The sequence below is a fragment of the Mus musculus genome, chromosome 14 (genome assembly GCF_000001635.26).
Source record: "Mus musculus strain C57BL/6J chromosome 14, GRCm38.p6 C57BL/6J".
In the NCBI taxonomy this organism is placed as follows: Eukaryota; Metazoa; Chordata; class Mammalia; order Rodentia; family Muridae; genus Mus; species Mus musculus.
In genome coordinates this window covers 47,509,990-47,534,472 of record NC_000080.6, presented here as the reverse complement: position 1 = coordinate 47,534,472, position 24,483 = coordinate 47,509,990, and the positions used below count along the sequence as shown (strand labels likewise).

General features: G+C 45.3%; 1 protein-coding gene across 17 annotated transcripts in view; it reads right to left on the bottom strand.

Annotated features, from left to right (window-relative positions):
* Positions 1–2,510: 2,510 nt before the first annotated feature.
* Positions 2,511–24,483, bottom strand: part of Fbxo34 (F-box protein 34) — a 59,430-nt gene continuing 37,457 nt past the window's right edge. For 11 of the 17 annotated variants that reach the window (NR_027414.1, NM_001146085.1, NM_001146086.1 and 8 more), the window contains 2 exons: positions 8,159–8,268; positions 2,511–5,298 (listed from right to left, as the gene is read on the bottom strand). Coding sequence is in view for 16 of the 17 variants with exons in the window: in NM_001146085.1 (NP_001139557.1) it covers positions 3,201–5,288 (2,088 nt within the window). In the remaining variant the exon portion in view is untranslated. The remainder of the gene's footprint in view (positions 5,299–8,158; positions 8,269–24,483) is intronic. The other 6 variants (XM_006519723.4, NM_030236.3, XM_006519710.1 and 3 more) reach the window with 1 other exon arrangement.

Below are 24,483 nucleotides of genomic sequence, written 5' to 3'. Positions count from 1 at the left end.
CTATGAAGGATGGAGTTGCAATGAGTGGTGGGGTAAACACTGAGGTGGAGCAGCGCCTCCTGTGAGAGCAGAGTGGGTGTTTTCTTTGGCTGGGGTGGGGTTTGAACCTTTGGCAATGCAGGACGGGAACACCGTGGCATGACATGAGAGTGGGCCGGTCGCCTGGGGGCTTCTGGCATGGTTAGTGGTTAGCACTGGCTGCTCCTCCAGGGCTGGGGTTCAGTTTCCAGCACCTACAGGACAGCTAAGAACTGCCTGTAACTCTGACTTTAGGGGACATACTGCCCCTTTGGCCTCCACAGAACTGCATGCATGTGGTATACAGACATCCACACACACAAGCTCTTAAAACCAAAAACCAAAGGGTGGATTATTTCTACATCCAACACTAGGGGGCCACAGAGTCTCAAAAGCAGCATTACATTCTGGTAGTCTGAGTTCAGCGTGGGGGTGGGGTGGGGCGGGGTTGGGGGTGGGGGCTGGTGTCAAGCCTCTGTTGAGCACTGGGAAGCTTGTCCTGCCACAGTTAATGCAGGCCGTCTGTTTCTGAGGTAAGGCCAAGTGCACTGGGGGCATCCTATGCCCTGTTGTCAGCCCAGCTTCTCACACAGCTGCAGAGCACGTGATAACCAGGTCAGCAATGCTGACTCATGAAAACCCAGAGTTGTTTGTCTTGTGTACCCACGTGGGAGAGCCACAGGCAGCAAAGGTTGAACACACAGTGCATGAGGAACGTCACACCCTTGGTTGTCCTGTGTGTTATCGCCTTATCCCAGTTATGAGTCACAACAAACTTAGAGGACATTCAGATTGCCAGCTTGGCACAAGCCAACAGCAGATGTGTTGAAGATGAGCTGTTCTCAGCCTCTTGCGTTGTGTCAGACCAAGTTTGCGTCTCCAGGCTAGCATAGCATGGTCCACTTGTCAGGGTGGCCTCGCTGGCATGGGGTCACTGCAGTCTCAGCCTGCTCTCAGCCGTTACTGTGAAGGATAAAAGAAAAACCCAAACCAGAGATATGGCTCAGCAGTTAAGAGCCACAGACCCAAGTTTGGCATTCAACACTCATAACTGCTTGTAATTCCAGAAGTAGGGAATCTGACACCTTCTTCTGGCTTACAAGGACAAATGCACGCACTAGTATACAGACACACAATCTTAAAAATTCAAACTAGATTCCAGTTCGGAAGCCACTGGCCTCATGACCCTCTGCTTAACATAGGCCAAGCTGGCTCTACCTAAATACCATCCTCCACTCTGCTCCCTGCCGGTCCTGGCCAAATGTGTACCCTCCTCCAAGGCAACCACTGCCCTTCCCCATCAGTCGTCCACATTTGTCGTCCATCCTCCCTGCCAGCAACTTAGGCCGATAACAGGGTTTTTTTCTGTGTTTTTGGATTTTGTTTTCAAAGCTCCAGCTTTCTGTCTTCAAGCCTGAAGACTCCCAGTGGCTTCTAAGTGACTGGTGGACAGCTGTGGGAACTCTTTAATAGTACTTTATAGGGAATACAGCAGGCACTGCACAAAACTCAAAATGTTAAAAGCCGATAAGATTTTAAACTTACATTTAAGGAAAGATGATTTTGTAATATAAAAAGTTAACCTCCCTTCTTCTAAACCCTGTTTTGGGGTGCATTTGACATGTCTCCTCTTGTAGCCCAGGCATGCCTCAAACTCAGCAATTCTTTTGCCTTGTCCTCAGAGCTCTGGGATCACAGACATGAGTCACCACAAATGGCTTGAACACAAACAAGACTTTAACAGAAGGGCCCTAAGAAGGGAGCTGGAGAGGTGACTGCAGTTAAGAGCACTGCTGTTCTTCAGAGGACTCGGGCTTAATTCCCAGCAACCACATGAGGACTTACAAACCTGCTCAGACTCCCAGGGGAGCTGATGCCCTCTTCTGGCCTCTGTTGGTGCAGGTAACCATGTGATGCAGACATAAATGCAGGCAAAATACCCACACACATCAAAGGTTTGTTTTTGTTTGGTTTTTTGTTGTTGTTTTTCGAGACAGGGTTTCTCTGTGTAGCCCTGGCTGTCCTGGAACTCACTCTGTAGACCAGGCTGGCCTCGAACTCAGAAATCCGCCTGCCTCTGCCTCCCCAGTGCTGGGATTAAAGGCGTGCGCCACCACGCCCGCTCAAGTTGTTGTTTTTAATTACAACTTAATGCATAAGAACTTAATGCATAAGGATCTGGACCAGATGACGTAGGCAGGAATCTGGTCCAGTTCATAGCACGGCTCACAACTGCCTGCCACTTGACCACCACAGTGGTGGCTCTGCCACCTTAGTGTGCGCACACTCAAGAGCAAGCACACGCACGTGCACGAAATCCATCTTTGGGCTGTAATGGCTCAGCAGTAGAGAACTTGTTGCTCTGCACAACACACAGATCACTTCCCAGCACAGCTTCAGGGGGTCCAACACCCTTGGCTGGTCTCCTCCAACACTGCCTGAATTTACATGAACATTCATAAAGTTAGTAAAATCTTATTTTAAGACCAGACCTCATTTAAAACGTTTATTTTTTTATTGAAGTTTTTTTAAAAAATTTTTAACCAGACAAAAGGATGCACAACATTTTAATCTATTATATGATATTGTCTTATTCTGTGGTGATTATGTTTAGTCAGCTGTTCATAATATACAATACTGAATTTTAATCACGTTATTTACAGAGGGGCCAAAGCACTCATCTACAGGTAAAGGCGCTCGGGTTTAATGTGCACGTTCACAGCCCTGTGCAAGCACAACCATTATACACACTGTAAACAGCACAGGGCATGTCGGTCTGCAGTCACCACTCTCACGGGAACGAGCATACAGGCCTAGGGTAAGGTGCCTGGTTTTCTTTCTGAGGCATAATTCTCAACCGTGTGCTTCCCTCCTCACTCACTCCAAGTGCAGAGCCAGTGTTGGACCACCTCAGGATCCCCTTGTGGAGACTGCCTGGTGACCTCTGAATGTCCTTGATGGAGGAAAACAGGCAAGAGTTCTTCACAGCTGGATAGGTTTAATGTGAGGCACCACCATACAAAACCATGGAACTAAATTCTTGTACAGCTGAGAAACAGTTTAAAATGCCTGAGCAATGGCAGTCAGAGCTGAGCAGAGATCAGGAAGGGCCGGGGGAGCTCGCAGCCCTGGAGGTTGGCCCAAGTGTTTCACGGTCCTCTTGCCTCCCTGTCCCATGGACTTCAGTACTCCTCTTCCGTCTCACTCCCTCTCGTCTTCTTATGGATTGCCCGGTTAAAGCTATGGCAGGCAGGTAACCAGTGATTGTCATGAAGGCCTAACTTACAGCCAGGAAAGCCCTTCTGAGACTGGTGGCAGCACATCCAGTAGCCAGGCCCATATGGCAAAGCCTGGCAATAGGGTTTGGGGTGCCACCGGCACAGGGACACATCCCCTTTCACATACTTTTTCTTGCACTGCTTGCAAGGGTCTTCCCTATAGCGTGGGTCTCGAACCCACCGAGAATCTGCTGGCCTGATGTTGTAGTATTCAATGATGGACTTGAAGTAGCGACAGGTACATTTAAGAATGGCTAAACTCAGGGTAGGGAGTAACCTGAAGATTTTCACTATGATGTGGTGGGGCAGGCATGCCATGTACTGCTGAGGCTCCAGAAGCTGCTGGATCTTAAACCTGGTCTCCAGAAAGTCCTGTGACACCTGCTTCTTGCACGTGGCTGCCTCAAGCACCTGCGAGGTGCTCCCTCCCGGAGAGGCTGCTGGGAGGAGCGGCTCCACAGAGGCATCTTTCTCCTCACCTGCACTGCTGCCCTCAGCAGCATCTTGAGGCTGACTGGCCTCTGAGGCCTCTGGTGCTGGGTGTTCCCTCAGCTGGGGGTGCGCTTGCTGGTCCTGTCCAGATGACAGAAAGAAGAGCATCCCGGGAAGAGGCTCCTCAAGGGAGTCTAAAGCCGCCGGCCGGTCTTTCTCTACCGTGCACACAGTGATGCTGATGCACAGCGGGTCCTGCCTCTGCTCAGGACTGTGCTTTGTGACTGTTACAAGCTCTCTTCTTATGCGACGGACAGCATCTGTAGGCAATTCATCAAATTCCTCCACCATTTCTACGTCATCCCGGCTGCAGCTCTTCATAGCTGTTTGCTGACCCGGCTCTAGATCTGTGCTGTCCATGTGGAAGCTCACAGTGGCTGGCAATGAGGGACAGCTTTGAGAAGTGCCATCCCAGGCCTGCTCCCCTACAGAATGATGCTCAGTTACGGAGGGTTCTTCACCCACAGATACCGGCTGCAAGGGATTCTCCTGAGGGTCGGCTGTGTCTGCAGAGCCCTCTTCACTTTTGTCGCTGGCCTGAGAACCATTAGTGAGCAACACCCTGCCTACATTTCGACGGAAACTGTTATTGCGTGACAAGCTCCCGGGTTCCCGCTGGCCCTGGTGCTTCAGGCACTCAGACTCCAACCTGGCTACCATGTCAAGGACACGGACTGGCTCACCCTGGGATCTGCCAGTCTCGGGATTTTCTTGTTCCTTGGGTTCTTCACAAGTTTCCGGAGCAGAGAAGGGCTCAGGTGCAGGCGGTATACCTCGGGACTGGCCAGAAATCTTCACAATGGCAGGCGAATTTGTGCAGTTTTTTGTGCAGCTAGCTAGCAGAGCAGTGGCCTTCTGCTCAAGGAAGGCAACCATCTGTATCACCGACAGAGGCCTCGCAGCACAGACACCGTCCCCGCTGTCACTCATGTAGTGCACAGAACAGTGCTCCACGCCACACACAAACGGCTCAGACTGGTAGCACTGGCTGTTGATCTCTCTCATCATTTCTAGCTGTAACTTGGCTTTCTTAAGATCTCCTGATTTTTTCCTTCTTTTAGTGGCTCTCCCATCGATATCCCAGGAACTTTTAATTTTCATAGAGCCTATCCTATTGCTATACTGGTGGGCTGCAAAGAATGCAATTTTCTCCTTCGTGTTCCCAGGTTTGACAATAGCCCAGGTCCCAGGCAGCCCCTCCTCACTCTGGTGCACGGCTGCAGACAGCACGTTCTTTTTGGCTTTAACATTCAAGCTGTTCTCCACAGGGCTCTTCCCACTCATACTGCACAGAACATTTGGAGAAAGGATCCCAAAAGGTTTTCTAGACGATGCTTTGACAAGGGAGGCTGAAGGAAGGACGGTGGGTTTCATGTAGCTGGCTCTGGCCTTCACATCACCGTTGGCCTTTCCGTGGCTCATAGGCGTTCTCAGGGTGTCCCTGCTGACCTCAAGAGGGCGCTCTTTCTTCTGGAGTTTCCAGTACAGCTTAAGGTGCATAACAGATGCCCTGGAACAGGAGAGAAGAGAGCTGACTTAGGTATCCTACTGTTTCTAGCAAGAGAAGTCTATTTTCTCAACTTCTAACATCTCTACCAAAAGTCGCATTCTGGCTCATTTCTAATACACAAATCACGGAGAACAGAAGCAAACTAAGCACTTTCTGTGGAACTAACAGCCACAAAATCAGCTGATTTTGAATGATACATTATAGAAAGGGCTATTAATGTAAATTAATCCTTTAAAGTTCGTTTTCCTGACACTGCTTTTTCTAAAATCACACCTTGGCACAGAAGCAGGAAATATTAACTCCTCTATATTGCCTAGGCTGTTCATTCTGTCTGGTTTTTAGGAGATAGGGTTTCATGTAGGCGAGGCTGGCCTTGACTCTCTGCTCCTTCTACCTCCACAGTCCTGAGATTACAGGCGGCGCTGGGAGTTGAACCCAGGACTCTCTAGATGCTAAGCAAGTGCTCTACCAGCTCTAGCAGCAGCATCCTCTCCTGCATAACTAGTTCTGACTACCTAACCCATGCTAGTTTTACATTTGTGACCCTCCTGCCTCAGCTTTCCTCAGTGCATACCATGCCTGGCCCTAGTAGACTGTTTTGTTTCGTGGGTTTAAGTATGTCTGTCTCAGTATGGAATCCTGACTGGCCTGAAACTCACGCCAGACCTGCTGCCTCCCTACTGTTGAGATTGACGGTACAGCAGTGACTCAGGCCTTACTAGATTTTTTATCTTTATCTTCCAGTTCCTCACAGCTAGCACTTTATTGGTTGCATATAAAAATAACTATTATTTCCTCAACCATTCCCATAGTGTTGGCTGTTTTGCTGTTTATAACTTGTCTGTCATGTGTTTTAATTTCTAAACAACCCATTCATCTGAACTATATACGTCCTTACTGACTTTTTGGCTAGGACCAAGCATCAAATCTTGACTACCAAACCTTCTATAGCATCTTAAAGAAAACACAGAGGCCCATATGCCTTATTCTTAAAAAGTCTGAACTAATTCAGACAAACAAAACAACAAAACCCTGGTGCCTTTTTTCCTTCTTTCCTGGTGGGGTGAGGAAGGGAGGCATTTCAGCGTGAGGTGACAGACAGAGGATTACTTGCCTTGGCCTGGCCTGGCCTCTGCTCTCACTGATTAGATTAGCTAGAGAGGGTGGATACAACCTGGGCAAGGCACCTCTACTCCATCTGAGTGGAAATGTTAACGGAAGGGTTGACACCCTAGATATAGTCCAGGGATCCATACCCTTGCTAAAAAGCACCCTAGGACTGAAGAGTGTGTTTTCCAGGGATGGTCACTCTCCTGTAAAGTAATCCTACCAATGCAATAAAGATCTGCAGTCACACATTTGTGGGAGTGAGGCCACCATATTTTCAGAGCTATGCATGGAGAGATCCACTCTAGCTGAGATTATTGTGCAAGACATGCATCCTATGGGGCAACTACGTATAATCCTTCCCGCGGGCTCACAGCCTTTACCTGCCTTCAGGCATCAGTGCTGACTGGGGAGAGCCCATGTACTGTACCTTCCATCTTAACTCTAGGGTTCTCTAGCCCAGGCTCAGCTGTTTTCTAACTCTGCAAATGGAAGCTCTGCATTTACGGTACGTAAAGTGCCTTTTAGAGATTTGTGTATACATTTATTTTTATATAAGCACGGGTCCAAGCTGTGCAGCTCCTACGGAGAAGTCAGAGAACTCGTGCAGGAACCGGCTCTCCCCTTCCCATGTCAAGTCCAGGGGTCAGCTCAGGCCCCAGGCATGACACTGGCAGGCCCCACCTCTCCCTCCTGGAGTAGATCTTAAGATCATTGTGATTGGTCCCTGAAACCTCAGAACCTAAGGGTGGTAGAGAGCGGCCCCTTTTCTGCACCATAACAGTTTAATAGCTTTCTACCATTTTTGATAATTTAGTCTTCCTCAAAAACAAGATGCTACATAAAGAAGAGTTATACTGAGTGCTGTCGCTCTGAGCCAACTCTGTGCTGGGTTTTCATGGGGAAATGTAAGTGAAATGAAAGCAATGGAAGTGGGGGACATAATAAACTATCACAGAATGCTCTCCTTGCAGAGTGAGTGCCTGTGAGTGAATGTACAGCTGCTATGCATTGCACAATGTTTTCTTTGCCTCTGCACCCCCACAGTATTTTAGGTGCTGTGTGTTATGCTGGCTAGGCTTATGTCAGCTTGACACAAACTATAGTCATCTGAGAGGAGGGAATCTCACCTGAGAAAATGCCTCCATAAGATCAGGCTTGTGTGCACGCAAGCCTGTGGGGCATTTTCATTGTTATCAGTGGGGGAGGCCACAAACCACTGTGGGTGGGGCCATCCCTGGGTGGTGGTCCTGGGTTCTATAAGTCTTCCCAAAAGAACTACCCAGAATTCCTCAAAAACAAGATGCTACATAAAGAAGAGTTATACTGAGTGCTGTCGCTCTGAGCCAACTCTGTGCTGGGTTTTCATGGGAAATGTAAGTGAAATGAAAGCAGGCCACAGGAGCAAGCCAGTAAGTGGTTCCCTTCCATGGCCTCTGCATCAGCCCCTGCCTCCATGTTCCTGTCCTGCCTTCCTTTGATGATGGAAGTCAGGACATGCATTTGGTTACAGGGTTTCATCCCAGTAATAGTAACCATAACTAGAACAGGTCTGTTAAAAACAAACATTAATAATAATTAATTCAAATTAAAGAAATATTTGAGAACAAATTAGTATAATCAGGGAAGGTTTTTGTTTGCACATAATCTGTAAAACCTGCTCCACTGACAGTAACTGAATGAGCAGCTTTAGCGAGATACACTAGAGCTATCCCACTGGAGGGAAAGAGGAGTGAAGGTGTCCAGGACCCACCTGACTGCTGGGGAGGGAGGCCTAGGAAGCCTGTGTTTGTGTTGCTGCTGACTCAAGACTGGGAGGAGTGGTGGCAATTTCCCCCTTCCCTTGGTGGGCACTCAGCAGTTCTGAAACAAAAAATAGGTCTGGTAAGACTTAAGACTACAAAAATCTTAGTTTGGGTTTAGCTCCGTGGTTAATTAAGGATATAATGTAGGATACCAGTGCATCTGTTACCAAAAAAAAAAAAAAAACACAAAAACAGATGGCAGCATTTTGCCTACCCCATCCCACGCTAGGAACAAGCACAGTAGAAAGTCCCATCCAGGTTTCTGTGGCTGCCATCTTTCATCGAGTTATCTGAATCTTGCAAGCACTCCATCACTGAGCTACATTCCCAGTCCTCAAAATCCTATTATGAAAGGCCGCTGTAATTAGGCAGTCATGATGGCACATGCCTGCCGTAATCCCAGCACCTTATGTAGACACTGAGGCAGGGGGACGAGGACTGAGAGGCTGTGAGGACAGTGTCAGAGGCGGACACCCTCCCTCAGCTATAGTGATTTTGAGACCAGCTTGGGCTACATGACCCTGCTTTTAACAAAGTCTGAGTATAACAATACTCGAGCCCTCCTCCTCCGTTTATGTAAGTATGTATGTACTTACATACATAAGTATGTAGGTACTTACATAAAACGTAAACCTATACAGCACCTACATATCAGCTTCTCGGGCTCTCAGAAAAGTCCTTAGACATTAAGCTGTCTGGAATGATTCAGCAGTTTTCCCGGGATCAGGCCCAGATTCTGTTTTAAACCTTATTTATTCTAAGGGTAGCAGGAGCTTTGGGAACCGTGTGTCTGTTGCATCCAGCAAAGGGAACGGGGGGGGGGGGGGGCTTTGGCTTTAGGCTGGGGAGGTCATCGGGAGTGAGGCAGAACTTTGTAACAGGAAGACAAGGAAACAGTCTGTGCTGAAGCACCTAGCCTAACCTGGTTAAAACAAAACAAGAGACGTATCTCCTCGTCTTTCTCCTTGAAGCTTTTTATTGCCCAAGATCCAACCTTGGCTGCTCAGACTCTTTCTTTCCTGGCTCTCAGACAGTAGAGGCCGTCAAGAATCATTCTCTTTACAGACCATGATTCCTTTCAGGTGATGTCTACATGACTATTCCTGGCTCTGATTAGCTCGCACACATGGTGACTCTCCATCCTGCCATTCCTGTGGTACTCTCTTACCTTCAGAGCCTACTGTGTGGTAGACCAGCTCACCTGGATGTGTCAGTAAGAGCCTCAAAACCCAACACTACCAGTTGATGACAACCTCAGGTACCCACACTAACAAACTAGAAATGAAGTCACTTAGATAACTCCTCCCTGTCCCTGTAGTCACTAAACTATGCCCTTCTCTGCATCGCTGGCACAGCTGCTAGGTGAGCAACCGCCTCATCTCAGTTGCACTGGACGGCCACAGGAAGGGCAGAGTCAGTCTGTCGGCTGGAAATCCTGCTTTGTCCCGCTTCTCACTTTAGAAGCTTGTTCATGGAACTGTCAGGAGGGGACCAGAGAGATGGAAGCTAATCACATCGTAAATTAAGCAACGAGGTCCATAAAACTGAACAGCTTCAGAATCGGTCATATACCCTACAACTGACTGTTTCCTTCTAACTACTTAGTATTACTAATCTGTCAGGACTGGAAACTTACACAACTGTAAGACACAGTGACTGCTACAAAGCAGCAGAAAACGAAACAATCACTACAGACCATGACAGGTTACATGGGGCAGTACAGGTGCCCAGAGCCAAGAGGAAGGAGAGAGGAGTGGGCAGGTTAGAGGACAGGCTGCTGGCATTGAGCTACAGGTCTAAGAGGCTTTACTTTCTAAGGTAAACCCAGAAGGAAGACATACTAAGTCCTGAGAGGCTCAAAAGTAGATGTTTTAGGAAAATGCAGGCAGGTAAGTAAGAAGAGAGCGAACTAAGGGACTAATAGTAGAGAGATGGTTTGTAAACAAGCAAGATTCTAACTCCATTACAATTAGAGGGTAGAGAAGCATCAAGGATCCTCAAATTTATGGCTTCAACAACTGCATGAAGAGAGATTCCCGGAGAAAAATTCCTAAACAGAATAGCAATGGCTTGTGCTGTAAGATCAAGAATTGACAAATAGGATCTCATAAAATTGCAAAGCTTCTGTAAGGCAAAAGACACTGTCAATAAGATAAAAAGGCCACCAACAGATTGGGAAAGGATCTTTACCTATCCTAAATCAGATAGGGATCTAATATCCAATATATATAAAGAACTCAAGAAGGTGGACTCCAGAAAAATCAAATAACCCCATTAAAAAATGGGGCTCAGAGCTAAACAAAGAGTTCTCACCTGAGGAATACCAAATGGCTGAGAAGCACCTGAAAAAATGTTCAACATCCCTAATCATCAGGGAAATAAAAATTAAAACAACCCTGAGTTTCCACCTCACACCAGTCAGAATAGCTAAGATCAAAAATTCAGGTGACAGCAGATGCTGGCGAGGATGTGGAGAAAGAGGAACACTCCTTCATTGCTGGTGGGATTGCAAGCTTGTACAACCACTCTGGAAGTCAGTCTGGAGGTTCCTCAGAAAATTGGACATAATACTACCGGAAGAACCAGCAATACCTCTCCTGGGCATATGCCCAGAAGAAGTTCCAACTGGTAATAAAAACACATGCTCCACTATGTTCATAGCAGCCTTATTTATAATAGCCAGAAGCTGGAAACAACCCAGATGTCCCTTAACAGAAGAATGGATACAGAAAATGTGGTACATTTACACAATGGAGTACTACTCAGCTATTAAAAACAATGGATTTATGAAATTCTTGGACAAATGGATGTATCTGGAGGATATCATCCTTCGTGAGGTAACCCAATCACAAAAGAAGTCATTAGATATGCACTCACTGATAAGTGGATATTAGTCCAGAAACATAGAACACCCAAGATACAATTTGCAAAACACAAGAAAATCAAGAAGAGGGAAGACCAACGGGTGGATACTTCATTCCTCCTTAGAATAGGGAACAAAATACCCATGAAAGGTGTTACAGAGACAAAGTTTGGAGCTAAGACAAAAGGATGGACTATCCAGAGACTACCCAACCCGGGGATCCATCCCATAATCAGCCACCAAACCCAGACACTATTGCATATGCCAGCAAGATTTTGCTGAAGGGACCCTGGTATAGCTGTCTCACATGAGGCTATGTCAGTGCCTGGCAAATACAGAAGTGGATGCTCACAGTCATCTATAAGATGGAACACAGGGCCCCCAATGGAGAAGCTAGAGAAAGCACCCAAGGAGCTGAAGGGGTCTGCAACCCTATAGGTGGAACAACAATATGAACTAACCAGTATCCCCAGAGCTCATGTCTCTAGCTGCATATGTAGCAGAAGATGGCCTAGTTGGCCATCACTGGGAAGAGGCCCCTTGGTCTTGCAAACTTTATATGCCCCAGTTCAGGGGAACGCCAGGGCCAAGAAGTGGGAGGGTGGGTAGGGGAGCAGGGCGGAAGGAGAGTATAGGGAACTTTTGGGATAGCATTTGAAATGTATATAAAGAAAATATCTTTAAAAAAAAAGAGAGAGGTTCCTCTTGGTGGATGGAAAGCAGATGGCTGCTCAGATCTGCACAGAGGAGGCAGAGGTAAGTTCAGTTTCGCAGAAACAAACGTGCAGCTGGAGTGCCTGCAAACAGGAGATAACTGAGGTCAAGCAGATAAGAGCGAAGGACGATGAAGGCAGCTGTCACCGAAGCATTTCAATAGGAAATACGCAGTCTAAACAGAAGCCTCCCAAGATTCTGCATGATAAACATGTGCATAACTTTTATAATAGAAAAAACACACTTTACCTCAAAAAGCCAAAACAAACAGGACTCGATGCTGACACATTCTGTAACAGCACATAGTCCCTCACTCACATGCTGAAGTTCACATGTTCAATAATCAATGAAAAGGTAGAATGTGGTTAGGAGAAGGGAAAGGCCTAACATTTTCTGAGGACAGCGTCAGCTGGTGGTGGAGTCCTTGGTGCCCCCGTGAGGAACCGCAGTGCAGAGAGTGAATGTACTGGTCAGAGCAGTTTTCAGAAGCTCGGCCCGAAGAGACACCTATCACACTCAATATCCACGAATATGGTGAGACTGTCAACTAAGCAACTCAAACCTAGACAGCTTCACACAGTGATGGCCAAAATCGAGTTTTCAAAAGCTCCATGTATTCTGATTAGACACTATGTATTTATTAGACAGCTCATAGAAACCTGGGAGGGGGCAGGAGAGATGTCAGTGGTTAGAGTTTCCCAGCACCACAGAATGGCTTGCAACCATCTGTAACCAATTTCAGGGCATCCAATGCCAACCATACCTGTGTGGGCAGCAGGTATGCATATGGTACTGGTTTACATACATGCATGCAGGCGAACACTCATACACACACATCAAAGTAAATACACAAACAGCAGGAGAACTGTCATCTCAAGATAGTATACAATCACAAGTTAAGCCTCAAAGGATTAGAAAATGGGTGGAGTGTGGTAGGTCACACTTGTAATCCTAACTTTCAGGAAGGATGAAGCAGGATGGCTGAGTTCAAAGTCAGGCTAGTTATATTACATTCCATGCCAGCCTGGGCTATGAGACCTACCTCATACATGCCACAAGCACAACCCCCACCAAAAATTGTGTATAAACACAATCCTCAAAAAAGCCAAAGTGCTCTTTCATGTGTATAGGGCGGGATGCAGGTGACCTCTATCTAGCCCTGGTCTTGGTGCCCCCAGGGCACTCTGCTACCTCAGCCTCCCACAGGCTAGGTTGCAGGCACTTACTGCCGTGTAATAACTATGTAGAGGGATAAACGTGAGCCGTAAGGAATTTAAAGGGAATACGTGATGAGAATAGGAAAAAAAACAGAGTTTACAAATTGAAGACCCTGTCTCAAATGTTCAAAAAAAAGCTCCCAGAAAATCTGTACTGCATCTTCTTCACCAGAGCACCGCACGAATGATTAGCAATCCAACAACATACTTGTGGGCGGCTCTGAATCTGTTCAGTCAGAGGAGGCAAATGATTTATAGTTAATCCTGATTGTCAGCTGATGGGACTTAGAATCAGTCTGTGAGGAGCTTCTAAACGAGGTTAGCTGAGGTGGTCTTACCTGCCTCTCTGCTGTGAGGTAAGGTAAGCCTCCCCTCCCCCACCCGCGCCATCTCCTGGAGCCTCTGGAACTGAGAATCAGAGTGAACCCTTCCTTAAGTTGGCTCTTGCCCGGGTGTTTGTCACGATAATATGACAAATAATTGCTACACTGACTTCTAGGAACCAACGGTTATGATAAATTGAGATTATACAGGGAGTAAAGCTGCAGGTTCAGAGCCGGAAAGATGGCTCAGTTGTTAAGAGTAGTTGGAGCCCTTACAAAAGATGGGAGTTGGTTTCTATAACTCCAATTCCATTGGACCCACCAACACCCTCTTCTGGCCTCTAAGGATACCAGGCACAAATGTGGTGCACACTCAAACAAGCCAACATGCATACACATAACTCTTTAAAATATATAGAATATCTTAGATTATGTCCCCCTCTTTAAAAAAAAGAAGGCAACTTGGTAAGGTGGCTCATACCTGTAAATTAAACACTTAAGAGGCTAAGGTAAGAGAATCAAGAATTTACAGGCTGGCCTGGACTACAAAGTAACAAAACAAAACAAAACAAAACAAAACAAAACAAAACAAAACAAAACAAAACAAAAATTCAAACTGCCTACCACAGGTTGCTGCTGGGCATGGAGCACACACCTGAAGTCCCAGCTACTCAGGAGGATGAGGTAAGATTGTGTTAGCTCTGGAGCTAAGGGCCAGCCTGAACACCACATAAAGGCTCCATAGAGAAATCAGCAAAGTAACAACAAAGCCATCTCGGCTCACGTACAGTACAGACAAAATGACACAGGACGCTGGGGGAGTCATCAAGGCAGCTCTGCCTCTAACATGACATCAGTCTCTCTTTGTGCACACCAGAAGAGTGATGGGCTGACATTATCAGATCAGTGAGTCTCAAAGAAAGCACAAGACACCCACTCCACTACTATTAACTGGAAAGGTGCCAGGACCAGGAGGGTAGGAACACAGACAGAGGCCCACGAGAAAGCACGCCATATCCCTCTGAGTACTGACAGAACGTGTCCAGATCTCAGGCATCACAAAAAAAAAAAAAAAATCCCATCTGAGAAAAATAGCCTCTTAAAATGAGCTCCAGAAGACCAGGTGAGGACTTCATGGGGAGGAAGCTCAGCTCTTATTTTTTCTTCAATTTAAGAGAGTGGAGTCTTGATTTGTAGCTCAGGGTAGCTTTGAACTCGGGTTTTCAATATCTCTGACTACCCATGTAGCCAGGCTATAGACGCTTGGCCTTATCCATTCACACATGGCTTTAAAGGAGCATTCACCAAAGCCTTGATGGCTGAATTTGTCCCGTGATGATTAAGTGGTTTAGTAGTGCATAGTGAGGAAAAATTAGTTATCTCTTTAAAAACAAAACCAAAAACCAAGCAAACAAGAAACCAGGGAGAATGGTCTTTGAAAACATGCAGCTCTAAAGAGTCTGATGTTCACAGCTTCCATCTTAGAACTGCCTCAAGGTTGCTGTATGAATTTTATACCATAAATAAGATGAAACAACTAATTGCCAAAATGAAGGAATTTATGGTAACTCCATGAGAAAATGGGACAGCTGAGCATAGGACTTCACTGGGTTAGCGCTTGACCCGGCAGCCTCATCTTAAGTCATTTCTCCTCCATAAGGGTCTTCTTTTTAAATTTAGTCAAATTCAGAGGTTCCAGACAATGGGCAACAGACAATGGTGGGGGCATAATTCCTAACATTAAAGTGTATATTAAAACTTGCCAGGTTTAATATGCCTTGAAATCACACAAAAGCAAAATAACAAATGATTCACCTGGCACACCTTTAATCCTGGCATGGGGAAGGTGCCCAGGGTACATCACTGAGTCCAAGGCCAGCCTGGTCTACAGAGTGATAAAAAGAGACGGGCCAGAGAGGAAAGAACAGGAGAGAAGAAAAAAGGGGAGGAGGGAAAAAGTAAGCAGGAAAACTGACTGATAGAGACTGTATAATCCAAGAGGACTCAAGAGCTCCCATAATCCAAGAGGACTCAAGAGCTCCCTGCTGGAAATATAGTGGGCAGTCTTCTAACTCACTGACAAACACATATGGAGAGGGAAACATGTTATCATTCATGTTAATTAAAGTGCCCTTTATAGCAAGTACAGTGATCATCTAACCTTTTGTTTCAGTCAGCAAATCCTTGGAAATACTGATCAAAGAAAGCAGACCACTCTTGAGGAAATGGCACATATCTTCCAAGCCGGTCACTGTTTCAAGAGATTCACAGACCAGCCCTCTAAAGTTCGCCAGGCTCCGCCGCAAACTTACGTCATGGCCACGGCTGTGACTCACTTGGCACAGTGCCTTGGTGTACAGGAAGCCCTGGGTTTGGTCCCTAGCATGGCATAGCTGTGATGTGGTGGTACAACTGGGAGGTGAAGGCATTCAAGATGGTCTTCAGATACATAGCAAGTTTGAGGCCAGCCTGGACTACATGAGACCCTCTTTCAAATAAATAAACACAAAACAAAAAGCCTCTTAAAACTGAGCAAGCCTGATAACTTGAGTTTGCTCCCAGGAACCAACTGTGGAAGGAGGAGAGAGTCAGTTGTTCTCTGACCTCGTATGTGCTCTCTATACACCGTACAACACACCAAACACACACTCAAGACTAAACAGTTTTAAATGCTTGTAACTGCCTTGGAAATTACAGGGCACGTAGCAACATGTTCACATTTAGCGACTTCTCCAAAGCATTAGACGTAGCACAATCATCAATTCAGTAATGAATTTTAAATACTAGCCAAAACTATGGGGTAAGAGGAGAATTAGTCTTCAAAAAAAAAAAAATCTAGAGTTAGAGAGGGCTGTGTTGGTAAGGCACACTTGCCTTACACGCATAAATGCTGAGCTTGGTGGCCAGCTGGGCGCAGTGGTGCGCACTGGCACTGAGCACTGAGGCTGCACTGATGGAGCTCACTGCCAATCAGCCTAGCCTACTTGGCAAATTCTAGGCCACTAAGAGAGCCTGTCTTCAAAAACAAGGTAGATGGACCAACACCTATCTATAGTTGTCCTCAGGCCTCTACACATATGCAGACATACACAAACAAGTCAATGCTCACATGCACGTGTGCGCACATATACATACAATCTAACTGCAATGCTGGCTGTAGAGGCCAGGATAAAAAGAGAACGTATGTAATAGACGTCACTAACAGGTTATCATTTCAGCACACCAAACTCACAGCCAACAAAGACAAGGAATTCTAGATGTGGCCAGGAGCTGAGTCTGACTAATTTAATAACTACTACCCCAGAGCCTTGCTCTTACATTGCTGAATTTGAATGAATGATGCCTTTTATAGGAGACAGCCTTAGTCCAGAAAGGGGTACAAATGTGATCTCCATCTGCACTGCCCAAAGTGCCCATCAGATCGCTCTGGCTTCGTGTGAGATCCAAAGCATTGGAGCACCACAATGGAGCACAAAACGAAAAATTCATTAGAAACATTTATCTCACAATTGTTTTCAAAAATTACTTAAAAATTCAAAATGCTGGTAAATTACTGAGAAACAAGTTCTGGGCTGGTGAAATGGCTTAGTGGTTAAGGTCCTTGTTGCTAAGTGTCACAACCTAGTTCCATCCTCAGAACACACACGGTATAAGGAGAGAGGCAATCTCCAAAAGTTGTCGTCTGATCTCCTCGAGGACCACTTCACATGTCCATGCACACGCATACACACACTAATATTAGGGGCTGGAGAGACAGCTCAATGTTTAAAAACAATGGTTGCTCTTCCAGAAGACCCAGGTTAGAGTCCCAGGATCCACATGGTGGCTCACAAACATCGGTAGCTTCAGTTCCAAAATATCCAATGCCACCTGTGGTGCACAAACAGGCAGGCAAAACACCACACACATCACACACAAACAACATACAAAGACTTTCTCTCACAAACCCACACACAAAGAATGTTTTAAAAAAACCTTAAATTGTATCTCAATTTAATGTCCTCTATGTCTTCACCAACAGTCTCAGGTAAGCCTCAGATGGCCCTGGGGTTAAACAAACTTTGAAGAACAGCAGGGAGAACACAAAGGGTGCTGGTGTGAGACAGACAGCTGCTTTTACACTTCCTCAGGGAAACCTCCCCTATTTGTCTCATTACAGAATCTCACTGAACTGGGCAGCCTCTCCTTCGTGGGCGGCCCTCTTCAGCTATTTGCTTGAAATAAAATACTTAAGAGGTGACTAGGATTCAGGAAGTATTCTCTCAAATGCTAGAGAAGCGTCATCATGGTATAAACACTGACAGAGGACTGCGGCAAGGCCCGAGGAGATACCAATGGAGGCCCAGACGCTTTAGGGTATTCCAATGGGCAATGGGCAGTTATGAAGCCAAACCTTACTGCAACTACAAAACCACACCCTTATCCTCCAAGCCTCCTTTCTACAGAAGGCATGGTGTCCACTCCTGTAAATCCTAGCACATGAGAGAGCAAGGCAAGAGTGACTGTCAGGAGTCTGAGGCCAGCCAGGGCTACAATACACGGACTGAGCAAGACTGCATCTTGAAAGAGGTCCCACTCCTGAGGGAAACAACAACAAACCCAATGTCTTCTATAAGCTACCAATACAAAACTGTTAGCACCGATGTGTCTTAGACTTCATGTTCAAGTTGATTATGACGGAACACTTGACTAGCATGCATTTTAAGGGCCCGGGTTCAGCCCCATAGAAAAAGAAACCCCAACAAGAAAAAACAAGAAGGTAAGGCTTTAAAACAGCTGTCTATAGTATCCAGGTAAAGAAATGCATGTTAATTTGAACACAAACTGAACCCTAACAAGCTGAGAAATGACTAAGTAGTCTAAGACAGCACCCTAACTGATGAACTATAGGGAATTTGAAGTTTAACTGTTAGCAACTACTCAATATATATTATACTAAAAATCTCAACACTAAATCCTGTCACTGCTAACAATGTCATAGAGGATATTAGCTCAAACAAAAACACAGTTGAAGACAGCAGATTCTCTTTTTTTTGTTTGTTTGTTTGTTTTTTCGAGACAGGGTTTCTCTGTGTAGCCCTGGCTGTCCTGGAACTCACTCTGTAGACCAGGCTGGCCTCGAACTCAGAACTCCGCCTGCCTCTGCCTCCCCAGTGCTGGGATTAAAGGTGTGCGCCACCACGCCCGGCTGCAGATTCTTTAGATGAAAACTTTCCTCATAGGATGGGACGGCAGCATCAGTTATCACCAGTTTGCAGCTTTCACTAAGTCAAGGACTCTGGCACTGAGAAGTCACTGATAAATTACAAAACCGAAACACAGTCAGCCACTAGAGGGACTCCTGATGAGAAAGAAAAAAAAACAAACAAACACTTTCAAAAATAAAACCTACCAGCTGTAATCTGGTCAGTCCTGGAGAACTAGTCACTAGTTTACAGGAAACATGGCAGAGCGGGAATTGGGGCAGCCTCCTGGGGGTACACAGGAAAGTCTGGGTTTTGGGGAAGCTCTAGAAGAGTTGTTTTAAAAATCTTGATTTTTCATCTTCCAACTTCAAACAGAAAAAGTTGGGACAGCATATATTTAACAAGAGACTCAATGAACACATACATGATCCTAGCAGTCAGAAGGTAGAAACAGGGAATCAGGAGTTCGCGCCACCCCTGAGCTACGAGGGTAATAAATGGCTGGCACTTTAGTACGAAGCTCAATTCTTCTGTATTTACTGGTTTTTGTTTGATTTCAAAGAGAAATCGGCAGAAGCAGCTGGAAAGCACTGGATAGACGAGCCCTGAAATGTCCCTTCTGTCTACAGTGTCAGCTCCAGGCTGACTGGCTGGAGGGAGGTTTGGTGGGGGGGAGGCCACTCAGCGGCCTTACTCCTTCCTGGTTCAGACAAGGGGCAGGTTCTTACTCCACTCCACACCCATTACTGACAACTGAACAGGAAATAAATCAGGAAGCAATCTAAAAAGAAAGAAAAGGGAGACACACTAGGAAACCAAGTAATAAAAAGAACTGGACTAAAAGTGACAATGGCAAATGCCAACCAACTTGTTTCTTTCTCTTAAAGAAAGCTCAAGATGTGCTGATTTGAGAAAAGCTCTCCCTGCTGTAGTCCAGGCTGGCCTTGGACTTGAGAGTCTCTCATGTGCTACAGTTACAAGCATGAATCAACAAAGCTGATTCAATCTATCACTTATTAAACACACGTTTTTTTCTTTCTTACTTTATAAAAATAAGTGTATGTGTGGGTGGGTGGGGGCATGCTCGCCACAGCACGTGTGTGGCAGTCAGGACAACTTGCAGGAGGCATGTCTACATAGATTCTTTTTAAAAATAAAAAATGCCAAACTATTATCAGCACAAATAAACTCTGATAAACAGACTCCTAAACACCAAAACTAGGAAGGAAGAAAATACCAAAAACAAAAAAATATAAAATATAATAAAGAAATATAATTATTTCCACATAGCAATTTTATACTTATTTTTAAAAACATATAATTAACTTCAACAGAAAACCCCCCAACTTACCTAACTCAAAATGACTAGAAAGCATGCACACAGATCACGCCTGGATCCCTTTAGTATTTCTATTACTAATGAAGTAAACCACGGCAGTGCTAACAGCCACGATCAAACCCCCCTGCCTACACAGAAAGCAGAGCACACTGTATGGCTGCATGTGACAAGTTCCTACAGGATCCTCTGTCCGAACAGTTGGTCCCAGTTAGTAGTGCTGTTTTGGGATGTTATGGAACCTTTTGGACATGGGAATTAGCTTCAAAATGGAGGGACATGGGGCTGGAAAGTTGGCTCAATGGTTAAGAGCACTTGTTGTTGCTGCAAGGACCTGGGTTCAATTCCAAGCACCCACATGGACGCTCACCACCGCCTTGGGTACCAGGCTCACATGTGGCAAATGGATGTACCTGCAGGCAAAACACTCATACACCTGAAATAATAAAAATAAATCTTTAAAAAAAATGTAGGACCATGAAAACAGGGTGCCCAGGTACAGCCCAGAGCCCTTCTTTCAAGTATTTTGCCATGGCTAGCACAGACACCTGGATAAGAAAAGCCAGGAGACAAGTAAATGGAAAGGCGGTGAGAGAAACGACGACCTTACTACTCCCTCTGTATTGTCAATCTTATCGAAAATAAGCAACCATAATCACAGCTCACAAACTTCTGCAATTTCTGACACATGGTTCCAACCTTTTCCTTTCCACACTCAAAACAGGATGCTACTTGCTTGCATTGCTTGGTAGTCAATCACAGGCCACTGGAAAAAGTAAGAAAGCAACACATCCCACCCACCTTCCCTAAACTTAGCAGCACAACTGTTCTGATGCTGAATCACTTCTGCTGGGGCAACTCTGCAGGCTGATCCTCTTTCTTCACGCTCTGTTCGAAGTCCTAATGCCAGCACAATCTCTGTCAGCCCTCAACATCTGAACTCATAACCTGCAACCATTATGCACAAAAGGAGGTGAGTATTCAGAAAAGTATACCAGCACAAGGCCTGGTATCTTCCAAGACTAACCAAGTGATGGTTAGTTCTCGTCATCCCGACACAAGCTGAAGACCGGTGGGTGAGAGGGATCCTCAGTGAGGAACTGTCCCAATCACAACTGGCACACAGAGCATACCTGTGGGGCATTTTCTTGATTAGTGGGTGAGGGGGTAACACGTTAATGGGTAGTCCCATCTTTGGACAGGTGGTCCAAGGTTGTTAGCAGTATTCCCCCATGGTCTCTCTACTTCAGTTCTTGCCTCTAGGTTCTTGCCCTGATGTCCTTTAGTGATAGACAATGACTTAGAAATATAAGTCAGCCAGGCAGTGGTGGTGCATGCCTTTAGTCCCAGCACTTGGGAGGCAGAAGCAGGCGGATTTCTGAGTTCAAGGTCAGCCTGATCTACAGAGTGAGTTCCAGGACAGCCAGGGCCACACGGAGAAACCCTGTCTCAAAAACCAAACCAAACCAAACAAACAAAAAACCCAAAAACAAACAACAACAACAAAAAAAGAAGTATAAGTGAATTAGACCTTTTCTACCCAAGTTGCTTCTAGTATGTGTTTTTTATCACAGTAACAGCAACCTAAGACACTCCCAACAGACAGAAATAGCTATTACATCATAATGATACACTGAAACAAGATGCAACACATTTTGTAAAATAAAAGAATGTAAATAATTAGGTATACTAAACCCCTACTGTAAAAACATTTAGCAATATGGGTTACTTCAGGAACTAATACTTAGCCCCACCATCTATCAAACAATACATATCTCTCAGTTTTTGACAGCTTATTATCAAACAATATGAAAAAAAAAACTTACACTGATTAACAAATAACATTTACTGGAAAGCAAAACTGAAGCTAACCTGCACTGCCGGAGGTGCTAGAAAGAAATGAAGTAGGGCTAGCCCTAGCTTACATTCAAGCAGACCCCTAAAAAGCCAGGTCTTTCAGCCAGGCATTATGAATGCCACATGCCTGTAATCTCAGCATTTAGAAAAGGCTCAGGAATTTAGAGTCCTTCAACTAATAGCAAATTCATAGCCAGCCTGGGCCACATGAGATGCTGGCAAGAAAGACAGAGAGAGAGAGAGAGAGAGAGACAAGAGAGAGAGACGAGAGAAGGGAGGAGAGGGGGGAAGGGAGAGGGGGGAAGAAGAGAGAGAGGAGAGAAAGAAAAAAGGACAGAAGAGAAAAAAAGAAAGAAAAAAGTCAGTTCTTATAGTGAAAGCAAAATTATTTTGCCTTTGAACAGACAGTACAGTTAAGAAAAATATTGAACACCCTAATCACTAGAAAAATATTTTAAAACCTAAAGATACTTAAGTTTCAATATATTAAGACTCTTGATTTCCTCACGGTAAAAATGAAAGCTAAACAATGTGCAAGTGAAGGCCTCAGCAGGTCACACCAAACCTAGCCAGGCGTGATGGCACACACTGCCTGTGCTCTGAGCCTTCTGAAGAACAATCATGGGTTTGAGACTAACCTGGCCAAGAGAGGGGGAGGGAGGGGAGGGAGGGAGGAGGGAAGGATGAAAGAGCAAGGGAGAGGGTGGGGTGCTCAAGTGTGCACCACAGCACCTGTCTAAATGATAAAATCCTACAGAAGAAACTGCAGGACCCATACTTAGACTGCATGTATCAAACTCAGTTTGAAGCCAGTGTGAGTCAAACTGGTATCAAAAGAGTATTTATTTGTTTGTTATAAAACCACACACAGGCCTCAGGGAGGCAAAGGCAGGTGGATCTCTGAGTTCGAGGTCAGCCTGGTCTACAAAGCCTGGGCCATTACACAAAGAAATCTTGCCTTGAAAAATCAAACCAAAAACAAACAAACACCACCACCCCCCCAGCCAAAACCAAAAGCATGCATATGATCATAGAAAAGAAAACTAGAAAACTGTATAGAAGGAAGGAAAGCAGAAGATACTCAAGTTTCTATCATATCAATTTAGATCGGTCATCATCCGGTGCAGAAGATAAGAACAATGCAGGGAAAGCTAGAAACAGAAACCAGAGAGTTAAGGAAGCCCACACAAAGAAGGTGATCATTTCCAAGGCACACCTCCAGGTCTGTGACACTGCTGTTGTGTTAAAACTGAAGGCATCTGGCAGAGTCTGCAGAGACTAGACTATTAGAAATGCAATGCTTAGCCGGGCAGTGGTGGCGCACACCTTTAATCCCAGCACTTGGGAGGCAGAGGCAGGCGAATTTCTAAGTTCGAGGCCAGCCTGGTCTACAGAGTGAGTTCCAGGACAGCCAAGACTACACAGAGAAACCCTGTCTCGAAAAACAACAACAACAAAAACCAACCAACCAACCAAACAAACAAGAAATGCAATGCTTAGCTTGGAGGAATTCTCTTCTCCTATTTCATTAAACAAGCATAAAGCCACCGCAGTCTCTGGTTTGCACATTCAAGTAACTTGTCTATCCTCCTCAAACCCCACAGTTCCCAGCCCACCTTACCACTACCAAAGCAGTGGTCCTTGTGCTTGGTCCCTCTGGCTCCTGAGCACCTGCCTAGGCTCTAATGGTGCTCTCAGAGGCTAGCACAGAGGTCAGCAAAGACTCCATCTCCTTCCAGTGTGCCTTCTACACTGGCAGATGGATTTAAAAAGTACACAGAACATAAAAGAGTAAAGGCTGTGAGAAGAGAGGGAAGTACCGTGAATATATACACACACAAATAATAGACTAAGGTCAAAGACTTCAGAAAGCCACTGTACAGTCGACCAGATCACAAAATAATGCGGCGCTGTTGTTAACACAAAACCCATAAAGACAGTATGAACACTCAGCTAAATGACAAACAGAACAAGAGGCTAAGAACATCAGGCTATCACAGAGAAATAAAAACAGGAACACTTTGGGGGGTCTGAAGCTGATCCTGGTATGTAGTCAAATCAGTTCTTAAAGTCTCAGATTTGAAATAAATGTTAGGTAAACATGTATGGAGACCTCTAACTACTATTAGGAAGGATGAAATAATACAGAAAGAACTCCCTCAAAGCACATTAAAAATCTGAAAATTTAAAGTTACTCATAGTAATAAAGGTATAGAGGAATTGCACAGTTTATAACCCTGAAACTAAATATGAATAAAAAGAAATGACATCATGGCTCTATGCTACTGCTCAGAGTGTTGGGATTACAGACACGTACCACCACACCCAGCTCTTAGCTATAAACTCTGGCCACAGTTATGAGAAAGCCATAAATCCAAAACCATGCACATTGTCTTCCACAGGCTCTCATCTGTGAGAAGCAGAAGGGAGAGGAACACGGGAATTGAGAGCAGCAAAACCCACGGAAGGCAAGCAGTAGAAACAGCTACTTTTAATTGAATGTGGAAAGAAAAGGTATCGATAAAGAAAACAACACTGAAACTAATATGTTCTTAATACAGATCTACCTAGAAACAGAAGAAATAAGGTTTAAGCAGCTAAGAGAAACATCTTTTGTTTTGAGACAGGATCTCCTGTATAACCTCGCTGGCCTCCAACTGCCCTTGTGACAATACAGTCAAGGATGACCTTGAACTCCTGGCCTTCTTACCTCAGGAGGATGGACCTGGGAAGAATGAGAAGCCTGTGTGATAGGGTGCATTATTTTTTTCTCAAAT